The 23,794-nt window shown below is 34.0% G+C and overlaps 3 protein-coding genes and 3 non-coding genes across 8 annotated transcripts; 4 read left to right on the top strand and 2 right to left on the bottom strand.

Moving 5' to 3' along the window:
* The first annotated feature begins 3,588 nt into the window (after window positions 1-3,588).
* Window positions 3,589-6,312, top strand: LOC145586592 (pentatricopeptide repeat-containing protein At4g14850-like). The gene is made up of 2 exons (XM_081643468.1): window positions 3,589-3,815; window positions 4,129-6,312. Exons 1-2 carry the CDS (start codon window positions 3,732-3,734, stop codon window positions 6,295-6,297), a joined length of 2,253 nt encoding a protein of 750 aa, XP_081499594.1. The 5' UTR covers window positions 3,589-3,731; the 3' UTR covers window positions 6,298-6,312.
* A 421-nt stretch (window positions 6,313-6,733) lies between these two features.
* LOC145586593 (bZIP transcription factor 29-like) lies at window positions 6,734-12,499 on the bottom strand. Its single transcript, XM_081643470.1, has 4 exons — window positions 11,011-12,499; window positions 10,780-10,912; window positions 10,581-10,665; window positions 6,734-7,243 (listed from the first exon to the last, which is right to left on the bottom strand). The coding sequence occupies exons 1-4, from the start codon at window positions 12,162-12,164 to the stop codon at window positions 6,978-6,980; spliced, it is 1,638 nt and encodes a 545-aa protein (XP_081499596.1). The 5' UTR covers window positions 12,165-12,499; the 3' UTR covers window positions 6,734-6,977.
* A 3,489-nt stretch (window positions 12,500-15,988) lies between these two features.
* Window positions 15,989-16,075, top strand: LOC145587160 (small nucleolar RNA snoR20a). The gene has a single exon (XR_014101186.1). It is a non-coding gene; the product is annotated as a small nucleolar RNA snoR20a (small nucleolar RNA).
* A 133-nt stretch (window positions 16,076-16,208) lies between these two features.
* On the top strand, window positions 16,209-16,292 carry LOC145587146 (small nucleolar RNA R38). The gene has a single exon (XR_014101173.1). It is a non-coding gene; the product is annotated as a small nucleolar RNA R38 (small nucleolar RNA).
* Window positions 16,293-16,675: 383 nt separating this feature from the next.
* Window positions 16,676-16,760, top strand: LOC145587145 (small nucleolar RNA R38). The gene has a single exon (XR_014101172.1). It is a non-coding gene; the product is annotated as a small nucleolar RNA R38 (small nucleolar RNA).
* Window positions 16,761-18,155: 1,395 nt separating this feature from the next.
* Window positions 18,156-23,794, bottom strand: LOC145586594 (protein BASIC PENTACYSTEINE6-like). Of its 3 annotated transcripts, XM_081643471.1 has the most exons (4): window positions 23,648-23,794; window positions 21,537-21,598; window positions 19,783-19,918; window positions 18,156-19,664 (listed from the first exon to the last, which is right to left on the bottom strand). In XM_081643471.1, the coding sequence occupies exons 3-4, from the start codon at window positions 19,849-19,851 to the stop codon at window positions 18,732-18,734; spliced, it is 1,002 nt and encodes a 333-aa protein (XP_081499597.1). In that variant the 5' UTR covers window positions 19,852-19,918; window positions 21,537-21,598; window positions 23,648-23,794; the 3' UTR covers window positions 18,156-18,731. The 3 variants fall into 3 exon arrangements, with proteins under 3 accessions (XP_081499597.1, XP_081499598.1, XP_081499599.1); XM_081643472.1 differs by lacking the exon at window positions 21,537-21,598 and having other exon boundaries at window positions 23,648-23,777; XM_081643473.1 differs by lacking the exons at window positions 21,537-21,598; window positions 23,648-23,794 and adding an exon at window positions 20,643-20,661.

Here is a 23,794-nt window from a genome sequence, read left to right on the forward strand (position 1 = left end):
GGATTGGGTGTTGGGAGTTCCAAGAGAACAGAAACACCTTTTGTTATTTTTATTTTCTTTTTGCATTGATTAGGGTGGATAAAGCACTCCTAGAACTAGTATAGTGCTTTTTATGAGTAGTTTAACATCCACTAGATACCACATAATACTATTTTGAGTAACTTTTTTGGGATATTTGTGTGAGGTAAATGTAATTTATTTATTTATTTTTATCCTTCATTGTTTGGTTGACAATAATAAATGGTGGATTGGTGGTGATGTTATTTGGATTGAATTGGATTTTTATCAACTTGTGAAATTGAAATGAGTTTTGATTGGAAGAAAGTTGGTTTATTAAGTAAAAATTGGAAAATAATAACTTGTTTATTATCATACTTCCTCCGTTTTCATATACTTACTCCATTTCTCTATGCGCGAAATTTTTAGGAGAAATGAAATAAAGTAATAAAATAAGGAGATAGTAGGGTAGGTGGAAGAATTAAAAATTATAAAAAGTAAAAGTAGTTGAGCAAATTGGAGGAGAGATAATATGAAATTAATAATATGCGAAATATGATTTATGTTGGGACTACTAATTGAGATAAATGAATTAAATATTATAAAAACTTTACAAATAAGAAAATGGAACAAGTCTTTAAAAACGACCGAAAAAAGAAAATGGAACAAGTATTTAAAAATAGAGGAAGTATTCGACTAAGGCTAGCTTCACCCTGAATCATGTCCTTGTGCTCAGTTGCTTCCTTCAAGGTCCCAAACTCACAGCAAGAATTCCTCCGTTAATACTTCTCATCCTACTATTGATTAAATTTGTTGGAACTTATTACAATTTTTTTGAACTTATTACAACTCATTATTTAAGCGTCGAATTTACTTATTTAAACTTATTGGATCTAAGTATAACTTAATTTAAATCATCTAATCTTCTTTTATGTAAGTTAAAATAAGTTTTATGGAAATTAGATCACTACATATAGATAGCATTTTTAGATCATAATAAAAAGTGGCATGTGTTAGTATTTGGTTAAAAAATTTCCCTCTAAAAAAACTTATGTAATTTGTTTTTTTTTTTTTCCCAAAGCATATTAGGAAATAGTTTATTCAATATAACTTTTCCTTCCTATTTCAATTCTTCCACATTTTTTATACTACTTATTAAGGAAAAAAAAAAAGTTTAATGTAATCAATATTTCTCCCCCAAATTAATAAGTCTTTTAACAACTGCTTATAGAAAAATCAACAGATATATTATTAAAAAGATATTCATAATGTATATCATACGATCGTACCGGTACAGTTTAAAATGTTTATTTAGAAAAATTTTAAAAATATGGAACTTTATCATACTTTTTAGGGCAGAATACTTTGTAAGAAAATTGTGAACGATTTGCCCAATTAGTGTTAAAAAAAAAAAAATTACTAAAATAGTGTTAACTTAAAAATATTTCTCAAAGTAGTGTCTATGAAGGTTCGGAAATTACAAAGCTAGGAATTAGAAATTAATGGCTAATACAATCCAAATATATATGTGTATCATCAAATTCTTTATTTTTAATGCTTACGGTATCTTGACCAGAGTATGGATTATGAATACGAAGTAATATAAATGTTTAAAAATTTCTAGCATATTTTTTTTGTTTACAACAGATTCTAGCATTTTTGTTAACCTTGTCAAAAAATGTATATGTAACATGATACATAATGCATTATTTAGTCGGATTTAAATTATCAAAGGGTACTCAATCACCATTCTTGAAACCAACTGCTAGTTTTACAATGCAATATCAATTTGGAGATGGTATTACTTTGTTACAAAATAACTCAAAACATGTCATACTAGCTAAATAAAAAATAAAAAATAAAAACTCAATTTAGCACCATTTTTTATGAATTTGGTAATGATGATCGAACAACCTTAAAGGTACAGATGTGTGCTCATGCAATGAAAATTTGAAGAGTCGGGTTGGCCAAGAAGTAGAGTTGGAAGCTCCATTTGATCTGTTAAAAAGTAGACATGCAACATTGTTAGTAAGAAAATTAATTCCGTTTGAACAACTATATATACCTACTAGTTTTGTGTCCTGTGCGATGCCCGGGTTGTTTATTAAAATTTGAGATAAATTTTTAATCTATATGTCAAATTTCAAAATATATCTCTAGTACAAAATTAGTTAGGAATTGATGTACTATGTAATAGGCATGTAAATGACTAATAATAATATTAGTATTTTTTTTTAGATTTATAATCTAATATTTTTTTTGAATAAAATTATAATTCAATTTATACATATGAAATATTGGTATTTTATCGAAAATAAAACTCTCAACTAATAATTTTATCCTAAAATTCTATCAAAATTTGATTGAAAATAGAATTCTAAATTAATTTTTTTTATCCTATGAAATCTATCTAAATATATCTAACGTGGCGCGACACTTGGCAAAAAGTTGGAATGCCAAGTGTCGTTGTCTCATGATCTGGCTAAAAGTTTAGCTTTATATATTAGTTATATGATAAGAAATAAAATTATCTTAGAAAAAGAGAAAAATAATTGTTATTAAAATAGAATAAAATTGTTAGTAAGAAAAGTAATTCCGTTAAAAGTTTAATCTAATTGTTATATAAGCCCACATAAATTTCAGTTGAATTTTAATTAGAAAAGAAGGAAAACATACCTGATTATTGTGATGCCAGAGATTGACTATGTTTCCTTCTCAATTGCATCTACCATCAACGTCTATAACAATAGTGAAGTAAAACCTAAGAGAACTAGTTTTGGCCGTCAAAGAAAAAAAAAAGTAGTTCTGAGACTCTAATTTTTAATTTAGACTTTAAATGAAGCAATATTAACTCCTAGCTTTGTAATATCCGAACCTACATGAACACTATTTTGAGAAATATTTTTAAGTAAACACTATTTTAATAATTTATTTATTTATTAACACCAATTTGGCAAATCGTTCGAAAATTGTTGATTTATAAATTGTTGTAAATTTTTATAAAATATGGTAAAACCGTGCATTAAAATATGGTAAAATCGTGCATTGCACGGGCTTTAAGCTAGTAGCTCAATAAAATTAAATTAAAATAATTGTTAAATTAATTAGAGTCATGTTAGTGTTTGGCCTGGCTAGCTTAGGGCAATCGTAAGGGTATCATGACCAAGCTAGCTTTTGAATATGTCATTTACAATCTTTTATTCATCTCATTAATTGAAAGTGAAGTTTATCAATTATCACACAGAAATAAAAACAATTTTTTTTGTCCTAAAAAAATAAAAAGTCAAAAGTTTAAATCAAATTAGACAATTATGAGCTATAGCTCAGATTTAAAATTTTGACTTTTTTTATTTATATATTGTTTTTGGACAAATTTTTTTGACCTTAATAGTATATCAATGTATAAGAATAAGGTGAATAGAAGAAAGTCTTAATTGTGCTCTTAGAACCTGTTCTCTTCAGATTATTTTCACTTCACTTCATCTCTTAATTTCCTTTTCTCATAAAATATTTAATTTAACTCGTTTTAGTCAATAGAAGAGATCCTTAGTAGTGCAGGAACTAAATTGTGCATTTTACTTGTAAAAAAAAAAAAAAAAAAAAAGGAGTAGATGGAGAATGAAGTGGCAGGCTAACAGATAAGAAGTTACGAGTAACAGACAGCAGAAGTCCTGTTATCTCAAACTGAAACCTCATCATTTTCTCTCTCCTCCATCCATGCCCTCACTCCTTTCATGGCTTCTTTACCTTCTGTTGCTGTCAATGGCAATCTCAAACTCGACCCTGACTTAAGAAAGTCGACACCCATCCATGAAAAGGTATTCAATTTCATCATCACTACTTTAATTCTACCTATTTTTCCATGATTGTGTTACTGCTTAAAGTTGTGATCTTTCTGTTCATTTCAATGCAAATTCTTCAATTTAATGTTTTTATGCATCAGTTCACCTTTCTGGGTTAGTTTAATTGTCATTTTCAAATTGATTCAGTTACTTCCTAGCTTAAATTTGGAAAATTTAATGAATTTTACACCCCATTTATTTAGTTATGATGATTTAGGATATGAAAATAAGATGGGTGTTGAATTTTTAGCATAATTGTTGATTATGTGCTGCAATTTTGGAATTTCAGAGTCCAAGTGTTAGCTACCCAAATATTAACTTGGAGAAGAGTTTCTTAACTTTAAAAGAGGCATTGTCTACCTTTAATGAAGGTACACAAGTTGAATCTTCATTCTATGTTCCCTTGTTGCAAGAATGTGTTGCGAAACGATCTTTGTCGAATGCTCGAATGGTGCATGCCCACATTGTTAAAACTGGAACCCACGAAGATACATTTGTTATGACTTTTCTTATCAATGTGTATGCTAAATGTGGGCGGATGGAGTATGCACAAAAGGTGTTTGATCGATTGCCTGGGAGAAATGTTGTTAGTTGGACAGGGCTTATGACGGGTTATGTTCATGACTCGCAGCCTGAGGTAGCCATTCAAATTTTTGTAGATATGTTGGAAGTTGGGGCGTACCCAACGAGTCATACGTTTGGGACGTTATTAAGTGCTTGTTCATCTATGTTACTTGTGAAATTGGGGAAGCAAATTCATGCCTACATTGTTAAATATGGTATAGAATCTGACACGAGTGTTGGTAATGCCCTTTGTAGCTTTTACTCCAAGTGTAGAAGGTTGTCTTCGGCTGTTGATACTTTTAGAAGGATAGAAGATAAGAATGTTGTCTCATGGACCACGGTCATTTCTGCTTGTGGCGATAATGGGGATCCTATGATGGGCGTAAGGTATTTTATGATGATGCTGTCTGAAGATATTGAGCTCAATGAGTTCACATTCACCAGCATCTTGAGTTTGTGTTGTGCAATGCACGCTTTGGAAGTAGGGAGACAAATACATTCCTTGAGCGTCAAACAGGGGTTTCAAGGGAATCTGCTAATCGATAATTCAATAATGTACTTGTACTTGAAATGTGGATTGATTGATGAAGCAAAAAGACTATTTGATGAGATGGACTCTGTCAGCTTGGTTACATGGAACGCTATGATAGCAGGCCATGCCCAAATGATGGATCTTGCAGAGAATCGGATTTCTGCCCACCAAAGTGGAAATCAAGGATTAAATATCTTTTTGAAGATGAATAGATCTGGTATAAAACCAGACCTTTTCACCTTGTCAAGTGTCTTGAGTATATGTAGTTCTCTGGTGGCCTTGGATCAAGGGGAACAGGTTCATGCTCAGACCATAAAGAGCGGGTATTTGGCTGATGTTATTGTGGGAACTTCCCTGCTTAATATGTACAATAAGTGTGGCAACATTGACTATGCTGCCAAAGCTTTTGGAGAGATGCATACGAGGACTATGATATCTTGGACATCTATGATCTCAGCTTTTGCCCAACATGGCCGATCACAGGAAGCAATTCAATCATTCAAGGAAATGTTAGTAGCTGGAGTGAAACCAAATAAGATCACGTTTGTTGGTGTATTAGCTGCTTTTAGCCAAGCCGGCCTGGTTAATGAGGCCCTAGAATACTTTGAAATGATGAAGAAAAGCTACAAGATTAAACCGATACTGGAGCATTATGCATGTTTGATAGACATGTACGTAAGGCTAGGGCAGTTGGAGGAAGCCTTTGCTCTGACCAAGAAGATGAATAGTGAACCCAATGAAGTGATCTGGTCAATTTTGTTTGGAGGTTGTAGAAATCAAGGAAATATGGAATTAGGCTGTTATGCTGCTGAACAATTGCTCAAGTTGAAGCCTAAAGATAAAGAGACCTATATTCTCGTGTTAAACATGTATATTGCAGCTGAAAGATGGCAGGATGTCTCAAGAGTAAGAAAAATGATGAATAATGAAAAGCTTGGAAAGTTGCAGGATTGGAGTTGGTTAAGCATCAAGGATAAAGTTCACTCATTTTCACCAAAAAATTGGTCGTATCCTCATAAAACAGAGGTCGAGCAATACTTGAGCGTGTTACTTGATGAGTTCAAGAGTAAGGGATATCATTCTCAAAGCATGCAAGTAGTTGACGGGGAGGACAATGAAGCAGAGCCTGCATCGTCTGTACATCACAGTGAAAAGTTAGCCATTGCTTTTGGATTGTTGCAGACAAGTAAAGGAATTCCACTAAGAATTGTCAAGAATATAAGTATGTGTAGGGATTGTCATACATTCATCAAGTTTATCTCTGAAATTACTGACCGTGAAATCATAGTCCGTGATAGTAAGCGACTCCATAGATTTGTCGATGGACATTGTTCTTGTGGAGATTTTGGCAATCTATTATAATTTAATTATTTTCTGTTTGCTTGGGTGATTTCTGATTAGTTAAATCATACTGCCCACCGTAAAATCAACTTCGTATCTCAGATATACTTGCACAAGTATAGCATGAAAAAAGTGAGTTGAGCAAGAGAGGGAATGGAGAGAACAAACTGATCACCAGAAGAGCTGTTGATGGTTAGTGAAAACCACCGCAAGTTTGAATCTTTAAGCTAATTGAAGAACATATCAAACCTATATTTTATACTACCTCTGTTTTTTTTAGTTGACACGTTTTGACTTTAACACTATTCACACACTCCTCTTTGACGATATATACTTTCAAAATATCAATTTTTTTATAATTTTTGCTTATTGGTAATTAAAGATATTAATGGTTGAATTTGTGCATTGGCAAACGTGACTAAAGAAACGTGTCAACTAAAAATAAACGGAGGAAGTATAAGCTTAACCGCTAAAATACTATAGTCAGTAGATGTCACAAGCTAATTACTAGTACTACACAATCCAATCTGGCCATTAAGTGTCAGTGAAGACAATGATGTCAAACTAACGATTAAATGAAGAGATTTCATGACAATGAATTGGGATATACCGTAAATACACATATATAACATATATACGCTATCAGACTGCTAATCATCTTAGAAAGGTGCCAACGACTTCTGAAAAGATACCAGGTTGTCTTAACTTTTTGGAGCCTTGGCATCTTGCTGAGACTCTGTAGACTGGTTTTGTTGATGCTCTAGGGTCTGTTGTGGTGCCTGTTGGTGTTTTTGGTTGTTTTGTTGCTGCTGCATCTGGTACATGTAGTATAGAGAAGGCTGCATCTGCAGCATCTGGTTATTTGACATTACCTGATGGGGCAAGCAACTCTGAGGTGCGTCACCTCTGAGTTCACCAGATTCAATCTTCAGACGCTGGACTTCTGCCGAAAGTGCTTCATTGAGTGCTGCAATATCAGGAAAAAGAGAATTATAAAGCATAAATGGTCACAGTTTGAAGCTTTTCGATCCCTTCCTGATGAAAGTAAATCTCAACACAACTCAACAATTACAAAACATTAACACAGCAGATATTCTGACTTGTAATTTTAAATAAATATGGAATCAGACTGCCAAACCCCAAATTTCCACAGGCCACAGGCTCAACCAGAGTCTGAAATTATTTACATCGCCTCCTTGGAAAAGGGGGGTGTCAAACACAAGATAGAGCCGGTAGACAACAAGGATGTGCATAAAGCCATAAATATGTCAGATGTTCAATGACTAGTTGACTACAAATTAAACCAATGATGCCCCAACAAAATTTTTACTAGTACTAAAGACAATGAGTGGGAAAATTATTTGGTCTTTAAGTTAAGCTCTACATCTGACCTGGATCAAGGGCTGAAATGCTAAAAGTAAGATCTTAAGGTCAGTATAAAAATTATTTTTAAAAGAAGAAAGCTGAACCATAGAATCCTTGACTCTTTACAAGACCTGTGCATGCAGGGCAACCAAGCCCCTTGAAAAAGTATCTACTTCCCGAAAAAGGAGGATAAAGAGCACTAGAGCAGACTTTTTTGTTATAATGCATTTGGTTGGACAACAAAGGGTGTATATAGCTTAGACACAATAAAGACACAAAAAGATTTTAAAACCTCCTATATGAAACCAACTGGAGCTTTTGTTTCTGCAAGTTTTATAAAGTAATAAATTGATTCAAAATGTCAAGCCTTATTGTCCCTGAAATTGTAAATACGGAGTACTTATATAACTACTTGTTCATTTAATGTAAATTTCTTCTTCAAAACAATGCATCTCTATTATATAAGCCAAAGGGTAATGTAATGGACTAATGGTGTCCAACTAAAATATCCTTAAATTTTTACTTATAGGTGCATAAATTTAGATTTCCAAAGCATGCATTGCGTGCATATAGATCTAGTAAAAACAGTATCAAAACTCTCTCAAGTTGTTAAGGGGTAGATATTTCCACAAATTACACAAGACTACAAACTTATATTAAGGTTTCCAACTTGGCCAACAAACCATTTGATAGCATCACCGAACATCACAACAAAGCTCAGCTACTGACAAGAGTTAGAGGGATGTCTGACCCACATCCTTACCTATTAAAAAAAAAATTGTAAAGTGGCTTCTAAACTCTCAAAACATTTTTTATTTTTTGAGGGAAATCACAAACTAACATCCTTCAAAAACTCATACAAAAGAAGATGGATGTCATTCTTTAAAGCAAGGGCTGCCAAATTATTGACTCATACTATTCAACTGGACAAGGACAGGACGAACAGTTAACTAAGAATTTATATATTGTACAGTCGGCAGACTTCTATCAACTTAACCAAAAGGGTGTTAATGTGTTACTCATTACCCCTAACTGATTATAGAATCTGCTGTTAAACTTGTTTCCAGCTAAATCTCATCTAATGCTTTTTTCTCTTGGGGCAATCAAAGCGATATTCTTTCTAGCACCATATATGCATCAGTATCACCCTATATGCAAGTACCCAAACCACATAGAAAATTTTCAGATACCAGCCAAAAAAAAATTGTTGCAGTTTGCATTTGGTTTTAGCACATAATGGACAAGTGCTTAATATTCTTCACATGTGGAGCTAAGTTTACAGTTGAGCTTGAGCTGCATTTAATACATGATGACACACCATTTTCGCAACATATCATCCTTTCAAGATGTAAAATATTTCAATTGGTAACTTGGAATTCAGTAAAAATATTATTCAGGGCAATAAATCACTTCTATAAACCCAGTTAAAAAAAGGTATGACCAATACAATCAAAAAAAAATTCCTAGAAAAGAAAATGACCATTTCTTCTTTTACTAGCTAAATGAGCCTATCTATTACAAATCTATAATCACATTCCCTTACAATTTTAATGACATCCTTTTCATTTACGCTAAAATATAGTATGTCTTTTCTACTAAATAAAGATATGTAGATGCCACTCCCACTACAGAAGATTCTCATAATTTTTTTTTTATAAAAAAACAAGTGCAACAACCAGAATTGGGAGTTTTCATAACACCATTACTCTTGATGCACACTCTCTGCTCTAACATGAATTGCAAGTTGACAATTTGATAAGCTAAACTCACAACAAATCTTTCAATATAAGACGGGACCACCCAAAAGGACTAACACCTTAATTTCAAGCAGGGAATAACTTATTTTTGTTGTTATGCATATGCAAATCAACGAACCAAAAATGATACCAAGAGGCCATCAAACCAATCACAGATTTCAAGGAAAATTTTCATTTCATAATCAAAATATAATATTGTAAAAAGGTTAAAACTGCCCAGGATTCAATCAAAAAGGTTTTGTGATGATTGATTGGAAATGCCTCAAAGATCTGAAATGATGATAAGAATGAGAGGAAGAAAGTTCTAACATTAACATTTACAAATTAAACCCATTAATTTAATGACAATAATCAGGGTAAGAGTTAAATTAAAGATTATATTCTAAGTGGGCTGGATACATTCTTCGAGATCTATTTTATAAGTACAAACACATTGGATCACTGCAATAAACAATTAAACAAAGCATACGACTTTCTCCTCTAATAAAGGTATTTTAAGCAGAAACTGGAAAAGGCTAGAGGGTTCAAGAGCAATGTCTGGCAAAAATCATTTCCTGATTAGTAAGAAAACTACAAGAAAGCTAGACTTCATGATCATTTTCTGACCCTTCATTTTTCTTCAGGATTAAAGGGAATGAATTAACTCAACATTGACATGAGATGCTGCTTCAATTACTGAACATTATGACCAATGCAGAAAGGAATTAACAATTCACAATATAATACCCAAAAATTACCTACTTACTTTTCCCATTATTATAAACTCTTCCCATCAATAAAAAAGGAACTAACAATTCAGGGTACAACACCCTTAATCACATATTCATTTTTGCCATCTTTATAAACTCTTCCCATCAACTACTCAGTTCCGGCCTAACATATCTTCAGTAGGCCATAGGGCAACCAATGACTTTATCTACATCATCAATAGTCACACCCAACGCCATTTAGCATGAAAACAACTAAAGTAGAGAGTGCTCTAAGGGGTGAAACTTGGTATCAAATTTGTGAAACGGGTAAGGATACACAGTTTGCTACCTAGTTTTGTAAAAATAGTTCAGAAATGTACTATTCTACCAATATGCATGTAGCAATTCGCACGTTTCAGAACAAAATGTAGGTCAGGAACAATGCATAAATCACATAAGTAGTAGAAAATGATGAAACAGCTAAAAAGCATACCATCCCTAAGTTGGGCCTGTTGCTCCATGGCTTGAAGACGGAATTTCAGCTCATTGTTCTGACTAGTCAGTCCAGCAGAATCCCTCTAAAGAAAGAAACAAATACACTTGTTTAAGTCTCAGCTGGCAATAGCAATAATTTAAAAGAAAAGCAAGGAAGCACAAAAGCAGCCAACCAAAAACATAAAATTCATACACACCTGAAGATGTGTAAGCTGAGCAGAAAGCGTAGTAGCTTCAGTCTGTAATGTTTGCACCTTATGCTCCAGCTCTGCAATGTATCGCAATTTCCGTTCCTTGGAACGAGCAGCTGACTGGCGATTGGCTAAAATCCTGAAGCAAAAAGCATATAAAAGTAAGAAAACTAAACGATCAGCAATACCAAAATATAAATACATTAGTTTACAAACAATCTGAACATTGTTCAAAACCTTTTTACACGCTTTGGGTCTGACATTGCAATTTCAGCTAATTTCTCATTTGCCATAATCTTTTTCAGTTCTGCAGGACTAAAATCACCATTGGCAAACTCCAAGCTGAATTGACTGTTATTCCCATCAAATGAATTGCTAGGTGAATGCTGAGCTGACCGAATACCAGGCGAAGGTGGAAGCTTGGGCGACTCATCACTAAAATTCAGGTTCCCCATAAAACTATCCATTGAAAGACTTCTGAAATGCCTACCAGTTGGAGCAATATCTCCAGTGGCACATCTTTTACCTCTCTTTGAAGTAGCCCCATGAACACCATGAGAATTCCCAGCAATGCTACTTTCAACTTCATTCTCACTACTATCATTAGTCCTCGTACCACTCGCCCTACTATCCATATCCTTATCCTCCATACTCGACGAATTCAAAGCATCAAGATTATCCAAATTCATATAAGCTGAGAACAGATCATCCACCACTTCACCCTCAGATTTCCTCTCACCACCACCTTCACCACCAGCATTCCCCGCCGCCCCACCCCAATCCGCCTCACGCTTCAACACAAGCTGTGCCGGCTTCTCCCTCTCCCTCTCCTTCTCCTTCTCCTTAGCCATAAACTGATTCACCGGAGCTTTCCCACTCGAAGCAAACCCCAACGGAACATCACTACTAGACCGTCTATGTCCTCTACGAGGCGGTAACCCCTCATTCACATAAACCCCACTTCCACCCTTAAACCCACCATCTTTCTCCTCAACAGAAACCTCATTACAACCCGAATTCGGCACTCCAGCCTCCCTAAACACTGTGGGACTCAACGGCGGCAAATTATCAAAAGAAAAGAACGACGATTGCGACAACGACCGCGAATGCGTCGGCCCTGAATTAAAATTCTGACTTCCCCCAACTTGCTGGGGAGCAATTCTGGGAGATATAGAATGTGGGTGTGATGGAGGAATTCCAGCAGGTCTCTTACTATTACTGCTATTAACACTATAATTACTCTGATTAATCCCTTCTAATACACTCAAATTCTGCATTTGACCACTAATCCCCAATTGATTAACACTTTGCTTATTATAAACTGAAGATGAACAATTCCCAAACGATGATTGAATTCTTTGCATAACCCCAGTTTCATCACTACCCTCCATAATTAATACCCTAATTTACAAACCCAAAACCCTAAATCTTCCTCAAAACCCCCAAATTCTTCAAAACAACAACAAATCAACAAAAATCACAAAACCCTAAAAAACAGAACTTTCACTAAGATCAGAGAAAAAAGTGAACTTCACCTTCAACAACAGTAGATTGAACAAGAAGATTCTGGAAATTTGTAAACTTTATAGTAAAATCGTGAAGAAGAAGATGAAAGAAGATAAAATGATTCGATTGAGACTAGCGCGAAGATTTTTCGCAAATTTCTCTCTCCTCTTTCTTTGGATGAGTCACATACATACTCATAGTCATGTGAGTGAGTGAGAGTAAATTTAATTTTTAATTAATTTGAGAAATAAAAAAATGAAAGTGAATATTTGGAGATTTGGTATTTCATGTGAGTTTGGTGTGAATGTCAATTTCATTCCGACGCGTTTTGACTTTTTAAATTGTTTTTTATATTTTGTAAGAGAAGAGATACCCGTGATTTTCGGATTTTGGTCTGACCGCCTTATCTTATCTGACCGGGTTCGTTGAATTTCACTGCCTTTTGAGAAGACAACTAGACATATATCACCCATCAAAAAAAAAAAAAAAAAAAAAGACATTTATCACATACTCCCTCTATCCCTTTATTTTTGCTTAATTGTCATTTTTTGGGTTATACTTTATAAACTTTTTTTTTTTTTTTTTTGAGGAAATATACTTTATAACTTTGACCGTAAATTAGTTAAATTCAGCTAATTACATAGTTTATTAATATTCAATTTTTATAATTTTTACGTATATGGAATTGAAGATATGTGTGTTTTAAAATACGTCTTGGAGACCGTGAAAAATCAAATGGAGCAAAAAATATGAATAGAGGGAGTAAGGTCTGTTGTCATTGACTGAAATGAGCTGAAGTGAAATGAAATGAATATTTTATGAGAGAAGGAAATTAGGAGCTGAATTGAACTGAATTGAAAATAATCTGATGAGAACATGCCCTAAGTTTTAAGTCACCACTTCTTCATGTTGTTGCAACTCTTGTAAGAAAGACATACGGAGTATTTATATTTTACCTATCGTAAAGCTAATTGTGTTTCATATTATGTTACGGTTTAAACTCGTTTAAGTCTTACATGTAAATTAATTAAAATCCCTATTCATAATAATAAATTAATAAATATATGAATAAATAAACCATATAACTTAACCTTTTCACAAAGTTTTATATATAACTGATCACACCATGTGGTCGGAGTACGGTTACTTGGTCACTGGTTGCTCGGTTGGTCAGGGGTTACACAGTTAGGGGTTACTTGCTTAGTGTTTTAATGTCTTTAAGCCGACCAATCACATAGATTACGCGTTATAACCTTTTTATATGTCTTCTTAAATAAAAATACGTAGTAATAGATATATATCAACACAAATTTTTCTACTTGTACTTCAAATAATCTAGGGATGCATTACCAATTTCTCTTTAGAAATATTATTACAGTGGAAAATTCCGTAATTACTACTCCTATCCTACACTTATTAATTTATTTATCTTTTTAAAAAAAAACCTCCTACACTTATTATTTGTGTATGGTTATTTTAAGGTTTTAATTATGAAAGCAATATCTTTTTAAAAAGAAAACTATGAAGGCATCGACCAAACACAAGTAATTAATATAACGTACTGTACAAAATATTTTTGTAAATAATTACGTGGATAAATGATTAATGAATGAGTCTCGTCAAAAAATAAAAAAATGATTAATGAATGATGTAGGAGGATTGAGTACCCCTTTTATATACGGAGTTTTTCAAAGAAATAGATAACATTGTTTATATTTTGATGGGATTTTGACATTTTGTATATTGTGTAGGATGTATGTCATCGAATGAAATTTGAATATAAAATATTGAGAACGGCTATTTACTAATCAATATAAAAGTTTCCTCAAAAAAAAAAAAATCAATGTAAAGGTTTATTTTTATTGAAATGTTGACTTGTTAATAATTGTGGACATTACAAATTATTAAATTAGTGACACAAATTTTGGTTCAACAACCATTTGCATTATTATGAAAATTAGTATAGAAACACGTTGAGCTTGACATTTAGGAGGCTTAGTACAACGAATTACTGATGAATAATACTATCAACTACGGAGTATATAGCCATGATCAAAGGAAATGGAGGCTATGTAATGATGGAATGGAATTAGAGGGGAGATTGATCTCTTCAACAATAGATAGATTTAGAAGAATAACCGCTCATTATTTCCTCTCCTCCCTTTTCCCTTCCCTTCCCTTCCCTTCCCTCCACTTCCCCTTTTTTTTCCAATCCCCTTTGTTTATACTAACACGCCGCAAAGATGAGATACCTCCTGACATCAATGACATGCTTTTACGTTTTAAGCCTCTCCCTACCAAGCGATTTTTGTCTTGATGTATTAAACCTCCCTAATTGGAGATTATAGGTCTGTTCACTTCAGTTTAATTTCAGTTCAGTTCAATTCAGTTTAGTTTAGTTCAATTCAGCTCCAATCAGTTCAGTTCAGCTCCTAATTTACTTCTCTCGTAAAATATTCATTTCAACTCTATTCAGTTCAATAAATGTGAACAGACCCTATGTCATATTTATTACTATTATAATATATTTGTGTGCGGGCACATAATTAAGTTGGCACTTCGTATTATGTTTGTACAAACAATTCAAGGAATGCATTTGATATAAGTCAAGGCTCAAGTTCATATAGGCCAATAAAAACAATTTGTCTAGCTATCATTTGGATAATGATATATTAGTAAAATTTCTAAACTCTAACTATAAAAAGTACCAAGTATAATTTATTTGAAGTATAGATAAAGCTTAATGACCTAAATTAGAATTGACTTTCAAACCAATCAAGTAAACCGCTTTCAAGCATAAACTTACAATAAAATCCAACCGTTATACTAGTATATAACTCATCATCAAAATATGACCCCAAACTTAACCAAATTTGATCAACTTGACTCCTACAAGTCTCACCACCTATTAGGACTGGCAATCCCTGATCCGACCTAAAGTTACTTAGAAAACCCAAATCGACCCGAATTGAACCCAAACAACCTGAATTCAACCCGATTTGACCCAAATTTCATATTTCATAATAAATGTTAAATTTTGCACTATCTTTGATAGTTTCTAAATACAATCCGAAATCTAACCGAACCCAATCTGCTAACCCAAATTACCATCCCTACCCTACCACCTATACAGGAAAGAGCAAATCCCCTTCTTTCCCGCATGAATAGTTGAATAGTTGTAAGTTTTTCGGGCCTTAAGAATCACCAACATCCTAAAAATACACAAGCCCAAATACCTAATGTTATACAAATACCAAACACAAAAATTAAACTAAAATACAATTATTTCCGAATTTGGGCCTCAGCCCTTAAAAATAACACTGGACGTCATTTTCCTCAAATTACAACTTTCTGAAAACCCTAATTTCCCAGAAAACCCCAATTCTCCCTCTCACTATAAATACCCAAAATTCATTCCAATTTTTTCAAATATCATTAATCATCAGCCCCCAATTACCAAATCCGCCGCTTTAATTTCATTAATTTTTCTGCATTTTATTGCTTTCTCTTATGTAAAGAGGTCAAATGATGCAAAATTTTCATTGGAGTGATTGCTCAGAATCTTTCTGGGTGTATGATAATCACCATATTAGATAGGAAGATCTGATGCGTCCTCTCAAATAAATTATTTCCTTTTCTCAAAATTTGCATCTTTTTTTGATTTTATATGAATTTAATTTGTTTTAATATTCTTTTTGGATGAAAATTAGCCGGTGATGATAGTATATTATTATGGTTGATTGCAGAAAATGCATTTGCATATTGTTGATAAATTTGTACTAGGACGGTCTGAGGCTATTTTTACTGAGTTAGAAATTTATTATCTTTTTCTTATATTTACTAATTTTGTTTTTAAAAATTATTTGTTTTGAGCAAATTTGATGAATTTTATTGTTTATTATTGAATGCTAAATTAGCAGTGATTGAATTAGTGTGAATGATGAGATTATATAAAATTCACAGTTATCCCTGTCTGAGAAATCTGTGCTGAACTTTTGTGATCTGACGCACCATTTTAATCTACTGCCCATTAAACTGTATTTCTTGGGATTTTTTTTGGTTGCTTCAAAGTTTTTTCTTTCAATTTTTTAAATTTTAAATTTATGTTTCAAGTTATTTGCCAAAAAAAAGTGTTCAAGTTAAATTTTTTATTTTTTTTATTTTTTATTTTTTTTTATCATACTACAAATATGAATGTGGTAAAATTTGTTAGTGGCTGGTTCTAAGTATTAAGTTATTAACTGGAATGTAATTTCTTACATGCATTCGGGTGCACGGGCATTTAGGTGCAAGGTTTGCAATGATATAACTTGAGGAGGACCTTAATTGATCTTAATAAGATGAATTTTGAGAATTTAATTTCAGAATTTAAAAATAAGTTGGCAAAATGTTGAATTAGTGTGAATGATGAGAGTTATATTAAAATCACAGTTATCCCTGTCTGAGACATGTGTGCTGTACTTTTGTGATCTGACGCACCATTTTAATCCATTGTCCAAGCCTTTTGTTTTGCTACTTTGGTCTATTTTTACACCATTTTCTACTTTTCTTGTTTTAAGTTAAATCAAATTAAATTGAAAGCAAAATCATAAACATTTGGACTGATCTTTGTTGATCTTGACAGTCAATGTAAACTTACAACTGGCCTTTCAAAACTGAGAGGTCTGAGACCTGATATGTGCTCTAGTGTATGAGTTTATTTATATATATTCGGCCATTCGGGTGCTAGAAGTTTTAAAAGAACCGAAATATGCATTACAGGGATTTAGGATGATGAATATTGTGTCCTTAATCCTAATTGTTGGTAAATGAGAGTTTAAGAATGATTTTTTAGTACTAATAATGTACTATTTTACTTGCACCAAAATGCCTATATATGGCAATAACAATGTAGAGCTGCTAAAAAAAGGAATTTGGACCTGAGAACGACATGAATTGACACAGTTGATAGATAAAACTTTAGTTAACGAGAATTAAAGTTCTACATGAGTTACCTGACATTATTTAGAGCAAATGAGAATGATCCCTAAATGAGTAAATTGGTCTTCTACTAATCTAAAATAATTTCATAATGGAGCTTCTCTCTCCAACCCAACCTGGTTTTATGATCACCTAAAGGCAATATGGACTAATGATAGAGTTTAAAAGTAATCTCTATCATTTTCAATTGTTAACAAGGTCAGACAATTGGATTGAGCCTTCCAACCTTGAAGTGAGAGGTTCAATATCCACTACGAGCACTTTAAGGGTAAGAATTTCTTTTACCCTTCTCCCCTACTTATAAAGTGGCTAATCTACAAACTTGATCAGGTTGATCTACGAAAGGTTCCGGGGTCTGGTAGACAGTTCTTCTTACCTAAAAAAACACCATTGAAGAGAATGAAAATTTATAAATCTAGAATTCAAAGTTAAGCCATATACTATGGAGTTTACAAGCCTTTCAGGCAGTTCTTTAGGCTTTAAGCCAGCAACATCAACACAGTATTAAAACAACAATAGGCTAAGGTTTGAAACTTTATTAAACCCGAGCCTATTGGATCTTGTGATTAAAGACCTCAAAACGCATGGATATAGGTATAGGTATGACGATGGACTGGTTTTCAACTTTTCATCACTTATCGAATGAACAGAATCGTATAGCTTTGCATTCAGAAGAAAAACCGACATGTTTGGGGGAAGCTAGATGGTCTACTAGCTTCGGTCTCACTTGAGCCATGATTTATTGATTTAGGGTCTGTTCTCTTCACCCTAGACGGGAAACATCAATCTTATGTGGACTTTCTTTGCTATTACTGTCTTAGTTTAATCTGTAGACTTTAGAATTCCTTGTAAAATATCCTAGCCATCCATCATCTACTATAATGTGAAGCTCAACAAAACTCTGCAACAATGAGATTTTGCCATATTGATTAAGCTTTCCTCAGAAAGAAATTCCCAAAGCTAAAGCTTTCGGCCTTTATGAAATCCTTTTCAATGTATCATGCATATACCCTAACATAGACAACAAAGTAAGGCTAATCCAGAAAATTAAAAACAAAAAGAAATTGAGCAGAAAACATGAACTTCAATTTTCCAACTAGCCCTTTATAATGTTGACAAAGCAACTTTTTATCATAAAAGAAGGATGTTACAATTACCTTAACACTACGCCCACCATTACAGATACCTTCAAACACTTAATAGCTGCTTTACATGTACCACGTCACAAGAAGTGCTGAGTTGAAGGCATGCTCTCTTACAATTGCATTTACCAGTTCATAAGCTCCACAGTTAGACCCCAAGCCAAGCAAGAGGAGGTAGTAATTTATGAACACAAGCATGGGCCTCAGGAAAGAGATTCAAGTAATGATAATTGTCTTCAAATCTGCCAATTCAAACCCTCCCTTGTAGCTGGCATCCACTACTACATATAAATGGATCTAATCAATTCAAATCTCTAAATCTATATTGCACTACCTGATGGTGATGTAGCGATTTGTCCCATGTTTAGCCCAGTGATCTTTGAGGTCTACTGGAGTTGAAAGATCATGCCCATCGGCAGCAAGCCTACTTAGTAGTTTGCTGAAGGCACTACCACTCATCTTTCGACCACCAACTCGGGCATGCCGCTTGTTAGGTACTGCAGGTAATGGGTACACTGACATTGTTGTTGTGCAACATGAGGACTGCCAACCTCCATTGCCCCATTTGTAGCACTGCCGATAAACCCCAGTACAAGAGCAAACAGGTGGTGGCATAGTTGACTCGTCAAATGCTACTTGATTCAAGCCAAGATCTGGGCCTTTCCAGTCAGACTTGGGCCCACCCAGTTGCTTAAAGCCATCATCTCCATCCATGTCCGGCATTCCCTTCCACTCTTGAGATTTGGAAAACATAATCTTATTTAAGTCCTCACCTTCTCTCTTACCCTTGCGTCCAGATTTCGATGTTTTCTTGTTTGGGGATGCTGCATTAGGTTCTTTCGGCCGTTTCACTTTCCGGGGTTTTGCGCTCTCAGGAGCAACAGAAGTCAATGGTAGTGCATCTGGTACCTGAACTTCTCTCCCATCATAAGAAGCTTCACCCACATGAGGAGGATGCTGCATATGTTGCTGAGGATGGTGCATGTGTTTCACACCACGTGAAATTTGGCAACTGGGTGGGCAACTGTTACTACCGTTCAGAGAATTTTGTCGAAACTGGAGTGTTGCTAGTGCATTATCCCGCTCCATAAAGGCTTCATTTCTTTCCTGCATAGCAGTATCTCGTTGCATAATTGCCATGTCTCTCTCTTCCAAGGCCTTGTTCTTTTCATTGATGGCCATATTTCTCTCTTGGATCGCAGCATCTCTTTCAGCCATAATGGACATTATATGCTTCATTGACTGTGGTTGTTGCATCAACCACTGGAGGAAAAACAAAAAAATTCACAGCCATCAGAAATGCTATCCGACAAAGGAAACAAAGTCTACAAGCAGAACTTGGGTGAAGAACTAGGAAGATGACCAATTTTCGTCACTGTACCTGACTATGTGGTGGCTTATACATTTCGGGCTTATGTCTACCGTTCTCACGATGCCCACTATCATCCATTCTAAAGCAAAAATTGAGAAATGTCACAGATCAATAATGTTGCTACCTCTATGCTTATTGCGACCACCTGTATAAAAAGGCCAGTAAAAACAGAAAATAAGAAATCAAAAGTAAAAACTGAAATCCCAGTTGAAGGTAAACAAAAAAATTTAACATAAAATTGAAAGGTAGCACCAAAAAGATATGCCACAATACCCACTCTATAGCCTGACAACATAATCTCACATGAAACTAAGTTAAGGCTTATCTGGAATGTAAAGGCTGTTCCATAAAGGATATTCAATTCACTGTTTCACAAAAAAGCCACCCTCAACACATCTTATAAACACAGCAACATCTGCTAGACAGTTATGTTGCCAATTCAGCCATTACATGTATTGATATTAGTCAATTTCACATACATATAGTAATTACAAACTTTAAGAACCTCAATTTTCTTCCAAAAATAAAAATCAAGGAGTACCTCATATAATTTAACATATAATCAACAAAAATATCTTCTAAACCTATTGCATTATGATGAAGATGTTACTGACACGCAAATTTTTCAACTCGTAAACTCATGCTGTGAAGCAAGATGACACAGTGACTGTTGCACTTACTGCAATCTTGACCCATCCTAAGATAAAAACCTAAAGTGGGATCCAACATGAATAGAGCATTATTGCAAACTTATGACACAATTTATGATAACAAAGAGAGTAATTAGCATAGCTAAGTGAATTTCAGATACTTCTTGTGCTGTAGGAAAGGAGAACTTCCCCAAAAAAACGAGCAGATTAAGGAACTACATTAACGATATATGAGCCATCTTTAGTACTCCGTAAAATTCATCAGCTTTGTGTGGTCTAGGTTAGTGTTATTTTTTCCCTCTCAGCAAACTTTTGGAGCTTTACTATTTGAAAAAAGCAGATGCTAACATCAAGTCATCAACATAAGGCAACAGATCAAGAAATCATGTGCAATTGAAGAATTCCACTAACAAATCAATTACTTTTTAGGGTTAATTGCAACTGCTACTCGTAATTAAGAATGTACAAAACAAGGATACTAGGAAAGGTAAGAAAAAAGGGGTACATATTCAGAAAGGAAAAATGCAAGGAAAGGAGTCTTCTAAACAACTGCCACTGCTTTATTCCTTAATTGTGTCCAGGAAGAGCAAGAAAAATCAACTGGTCGGCTGGTCGCATTGTTAAACTCTACTAAAGAGTAAATTTGATATATTAGCTGCTGGAATTGAAGATAAAATCAAGATGATTACACAATTGTGGAAGCACAGAAGTACTAGCATGCAGTCCTATCCTCTACATAAACAATGCAATGCATCAGAATATCCCATAGATATAGCATAAGACAGAAACTTCCGTTTGCCCACAGATTTCTATGAAAATTGTGGTAGAAGAAGCCATGAGGCCATGACTATGATTTGCAAATTACTTTTTTTTAAAAAAAAATAAAATAAAAACAACAGTAAAAAAAAGGCAAAATAAGTGAGAAAGCATAATTACACTATAGTGATTTAGCTGCGAGTTCAGAAGAGAATACCACAAGTACACAACATCTATCAATAATAAGACTTTGAATAGATATTTCTAGATCCACAGCAGTCTAATAAACAGCAACTTTACCAGGTTTCTGAAATAGCAATATATATTAGGAAGTGGTGACTGGTGAGGTGATATTACCTCAACTATGGAGGTGTTCTAGCATTAAATTGCGAAAGAGAACATGTTGGTCAGCAAGGAATCTGCATTACACAAGCAAATCAATTTTTTCAGAAAAATATAAAAAATAAAATAAAAATGGAGCCATTATCATAGAATAATCCACATATTTTCTGTAATATTAAGAAACATCTTTTTTACTGTTCCTATTATTTATTTTTCTGTAAGAAATGCCATTCAACTACTCATGATGCACAACATCCTGCTAGAAATTCATTTCTTTAAATTTCAAGCATAAATGGAGTTGCTGATTAGGTCTCCATGAAAATTCAAACAAAAAAATTACAACAGCACATTAAGCTCTGGCAACACAAAAACAAACAGACGACAATTTGTTTTTGTGCAGTTCAATTTAATTCTTAGAATGAATTCAAAGAAAAAATTACGCAAAAACACAGTGTACAAGACATACAGATGATGCAACAATTATATGTGATGTAGCTTTAGCACATGCAAAAAGAAACTGAGCGAAGGGAGGGCACATGTACTAAAACAAGATAGGATTAAAAGAAGCGAAACTGATCAATTAAAAGGGAAATTAGGACAAGTGCAGAAGCATTAAAGATGAGACAGCACATACACACACAAACACCTAAGGTGAGCATAAATCACACAATACAAATTTCCAGAGATAAATAACACATTGGATGAAAGCAACAAATAAGATATCACAATTCCAAAGGAACTTTGACGGTAGGAGAGAAGTTTGTAATTGTCCTGACTATATAGGTTTGGTCTCCCGAAAGGAAGCAATAGTAGTACATCAAATAATTGAATAAGAGGGTCAAGACTGATTGTGGGGCGAGACCCTAAAAAAAGTTCAAAAATTTATTTTGGAGAAGTAGCTCTGAAAGGAATGATGAAAATAGTAAAAAATCTATGAGATTTTTAAGTGTAAGATCTTTGAGAAAGATATTGAACCAGGACGGTGAGGGGGTAAAAGTCAAGTCTAGGCATACATAGCACAAAAAGACTTGGTTTGAATTGTAGTTTAGTTCTCTAGCCGAGAGAAAGACTAACAACCCAAGGAAACACCATTGAGCAGACAAAAAGTAAGTCAAATTCTTTGACAGTGGACATCCAAATTCCCCAAGTTCTACTCTTTCACCAACAAAGGGGGGAAACAGAAGACATCTTAATCAACCATGAATCACTCCAACATAGAACAGCATTAATCATCAAAAGTAATAAGAAATTCCTCCTTAGCAATATGAGTAGGTTGTTTCCTAAGATTTTCTCACAATTCAACCGATAAGGGAGGGCAAGGAAGTTCCCATAATCATGTACATTTGTACAGTATATCACCTTCGCTTCAGATAACATTTCTTGTAATCAACTTTGGTCAACTGGACATACACTTCAATTCATAACCTCTCTCGAGCCTGTGACTTCCACGATATCATTTGCCATCTCTAATCTATAAACCTCGAAAATTCCGAAAAATTCAGTACCGGACAAGTGGCCAAGCCACAGAAAAGGGAGAATCAGATTCCATCATAAGCCAATTGGTGATATGTTGCTCCTTTCAGGATATGGGATCACAAGTTTTCATAGATTTGCACTATACGATGAGCAATACATTGAATTCTAATAGTATAATGTAACTAAATCCCCGGCAACTCAAGTATCCAATTGTCCAAAGCAGACGAAATTATACTCGAAACCGAAACAATTAAGCTTATCAACACAAACAACACTGCACATACAGAGCCAATCAACCAAACACTAATCAAATACTCAATTACTTCAATTTCTTCAGAATTCACCCAAATGAGCTCAAGTCAAACACCCCGAAACAATCAAAAACCCCAAAAACCCCCACAAAACCCAGTCAACCCCAGAAAAAAATAATTCAAATTAACAATAAATCAACCATATAAACAACCCCAAAAAACTCATAAATCAAAAATCAGCAATCAAATTAAGCAAAAATCAACCAAGTAAAACACTAGTAAACATAAATTCAAGCAAATGATGAAAACTATGCTGATCAAAGCAAACAAAAAACACCCAAAAAAAAGTAAAAATTAAAAAGATAAAATCAAATGCAAAGAGTTCAAATTAAAGCTTACCATATCAAGAGGAAAAAATGGAGGAGAGAGAAAAAAAGAGTGTAAGAAAGAGAGAGAGAAACCCTAAATCGGAGGGAATATAGTAAATGAGAAATGTGGGAGGAACAGTTGGGGGTGGGGGATGGGGAAGAGAGAGAAAAAATAGGT

Source organism: Chenopodium album, chromosome 16 (assembly GCF_948465745.1).
Source record: "Chenopodium album chromosome 16, dcCheAlbu1.1, whole genome shotgun sequence".
In the NCBI taxonomy this organism is placed as follows: Eukaryota; Viridiplantae; Streptophyta; class Magnoliopsida; order Caryophyllales; family Amaranthaceae; genus Chenopodium; species Chenopodium album.

Excerpts from the sequence above, each read along its gene's own strand:
- LOC145586592 (XM_081643468.1), top strand. The coding sequence starts at position 3,732 with ATGGCTTCTTTACCTTCTGTTGCTGTCAATGGCAATCTCAAACTCGAC. Across the intron at positions 3,816-4,128 it reads CGACACCCATCCATGAAAAG|AGTCCAAGTGTTAGCTACCC; the intron begins GTATTCAATTTC and ends TTGGAATTTCAG.
- LOC145586593 (XM_081643470.1), bottom strand. The coding sequence starts at position 12,164 with ATGGAGGGTAGTGATGAAACTGGGGTTATGCAAAGAATTCAATCATCG. Across the intron at positions 10,913-11,010 it reads GACCCAAAGCGTGTAAAAAG|GATTTTAGCCAATCGCCAGT; the intron begins GTTTTGAACAAT and ends TTTTTGCTTCAG. Across the intron at positions 7,244-10,580 it reads ACAGGCCCAACTTAGGGATG|CACTCAATGAAGCACTTTCG; the intron begins GTATGCTTTTTA and ends CTGATATTGCAG.
- LOC145586594 (XM_081643471.1), bottom strand. The coding sequence starts at position 19,851 with ATGGATGATAGTGGGCATCGTGAGAACGGTAGACATAAGCCCGAAATG. Across the intron at positions 19,665-19,782 it reads ATAAGCCACCACATAGTCAG|TGGTTGATGCAACAACCACA; the intron begins GTACAGTGACGA and ends TTTTTCCTCCAG.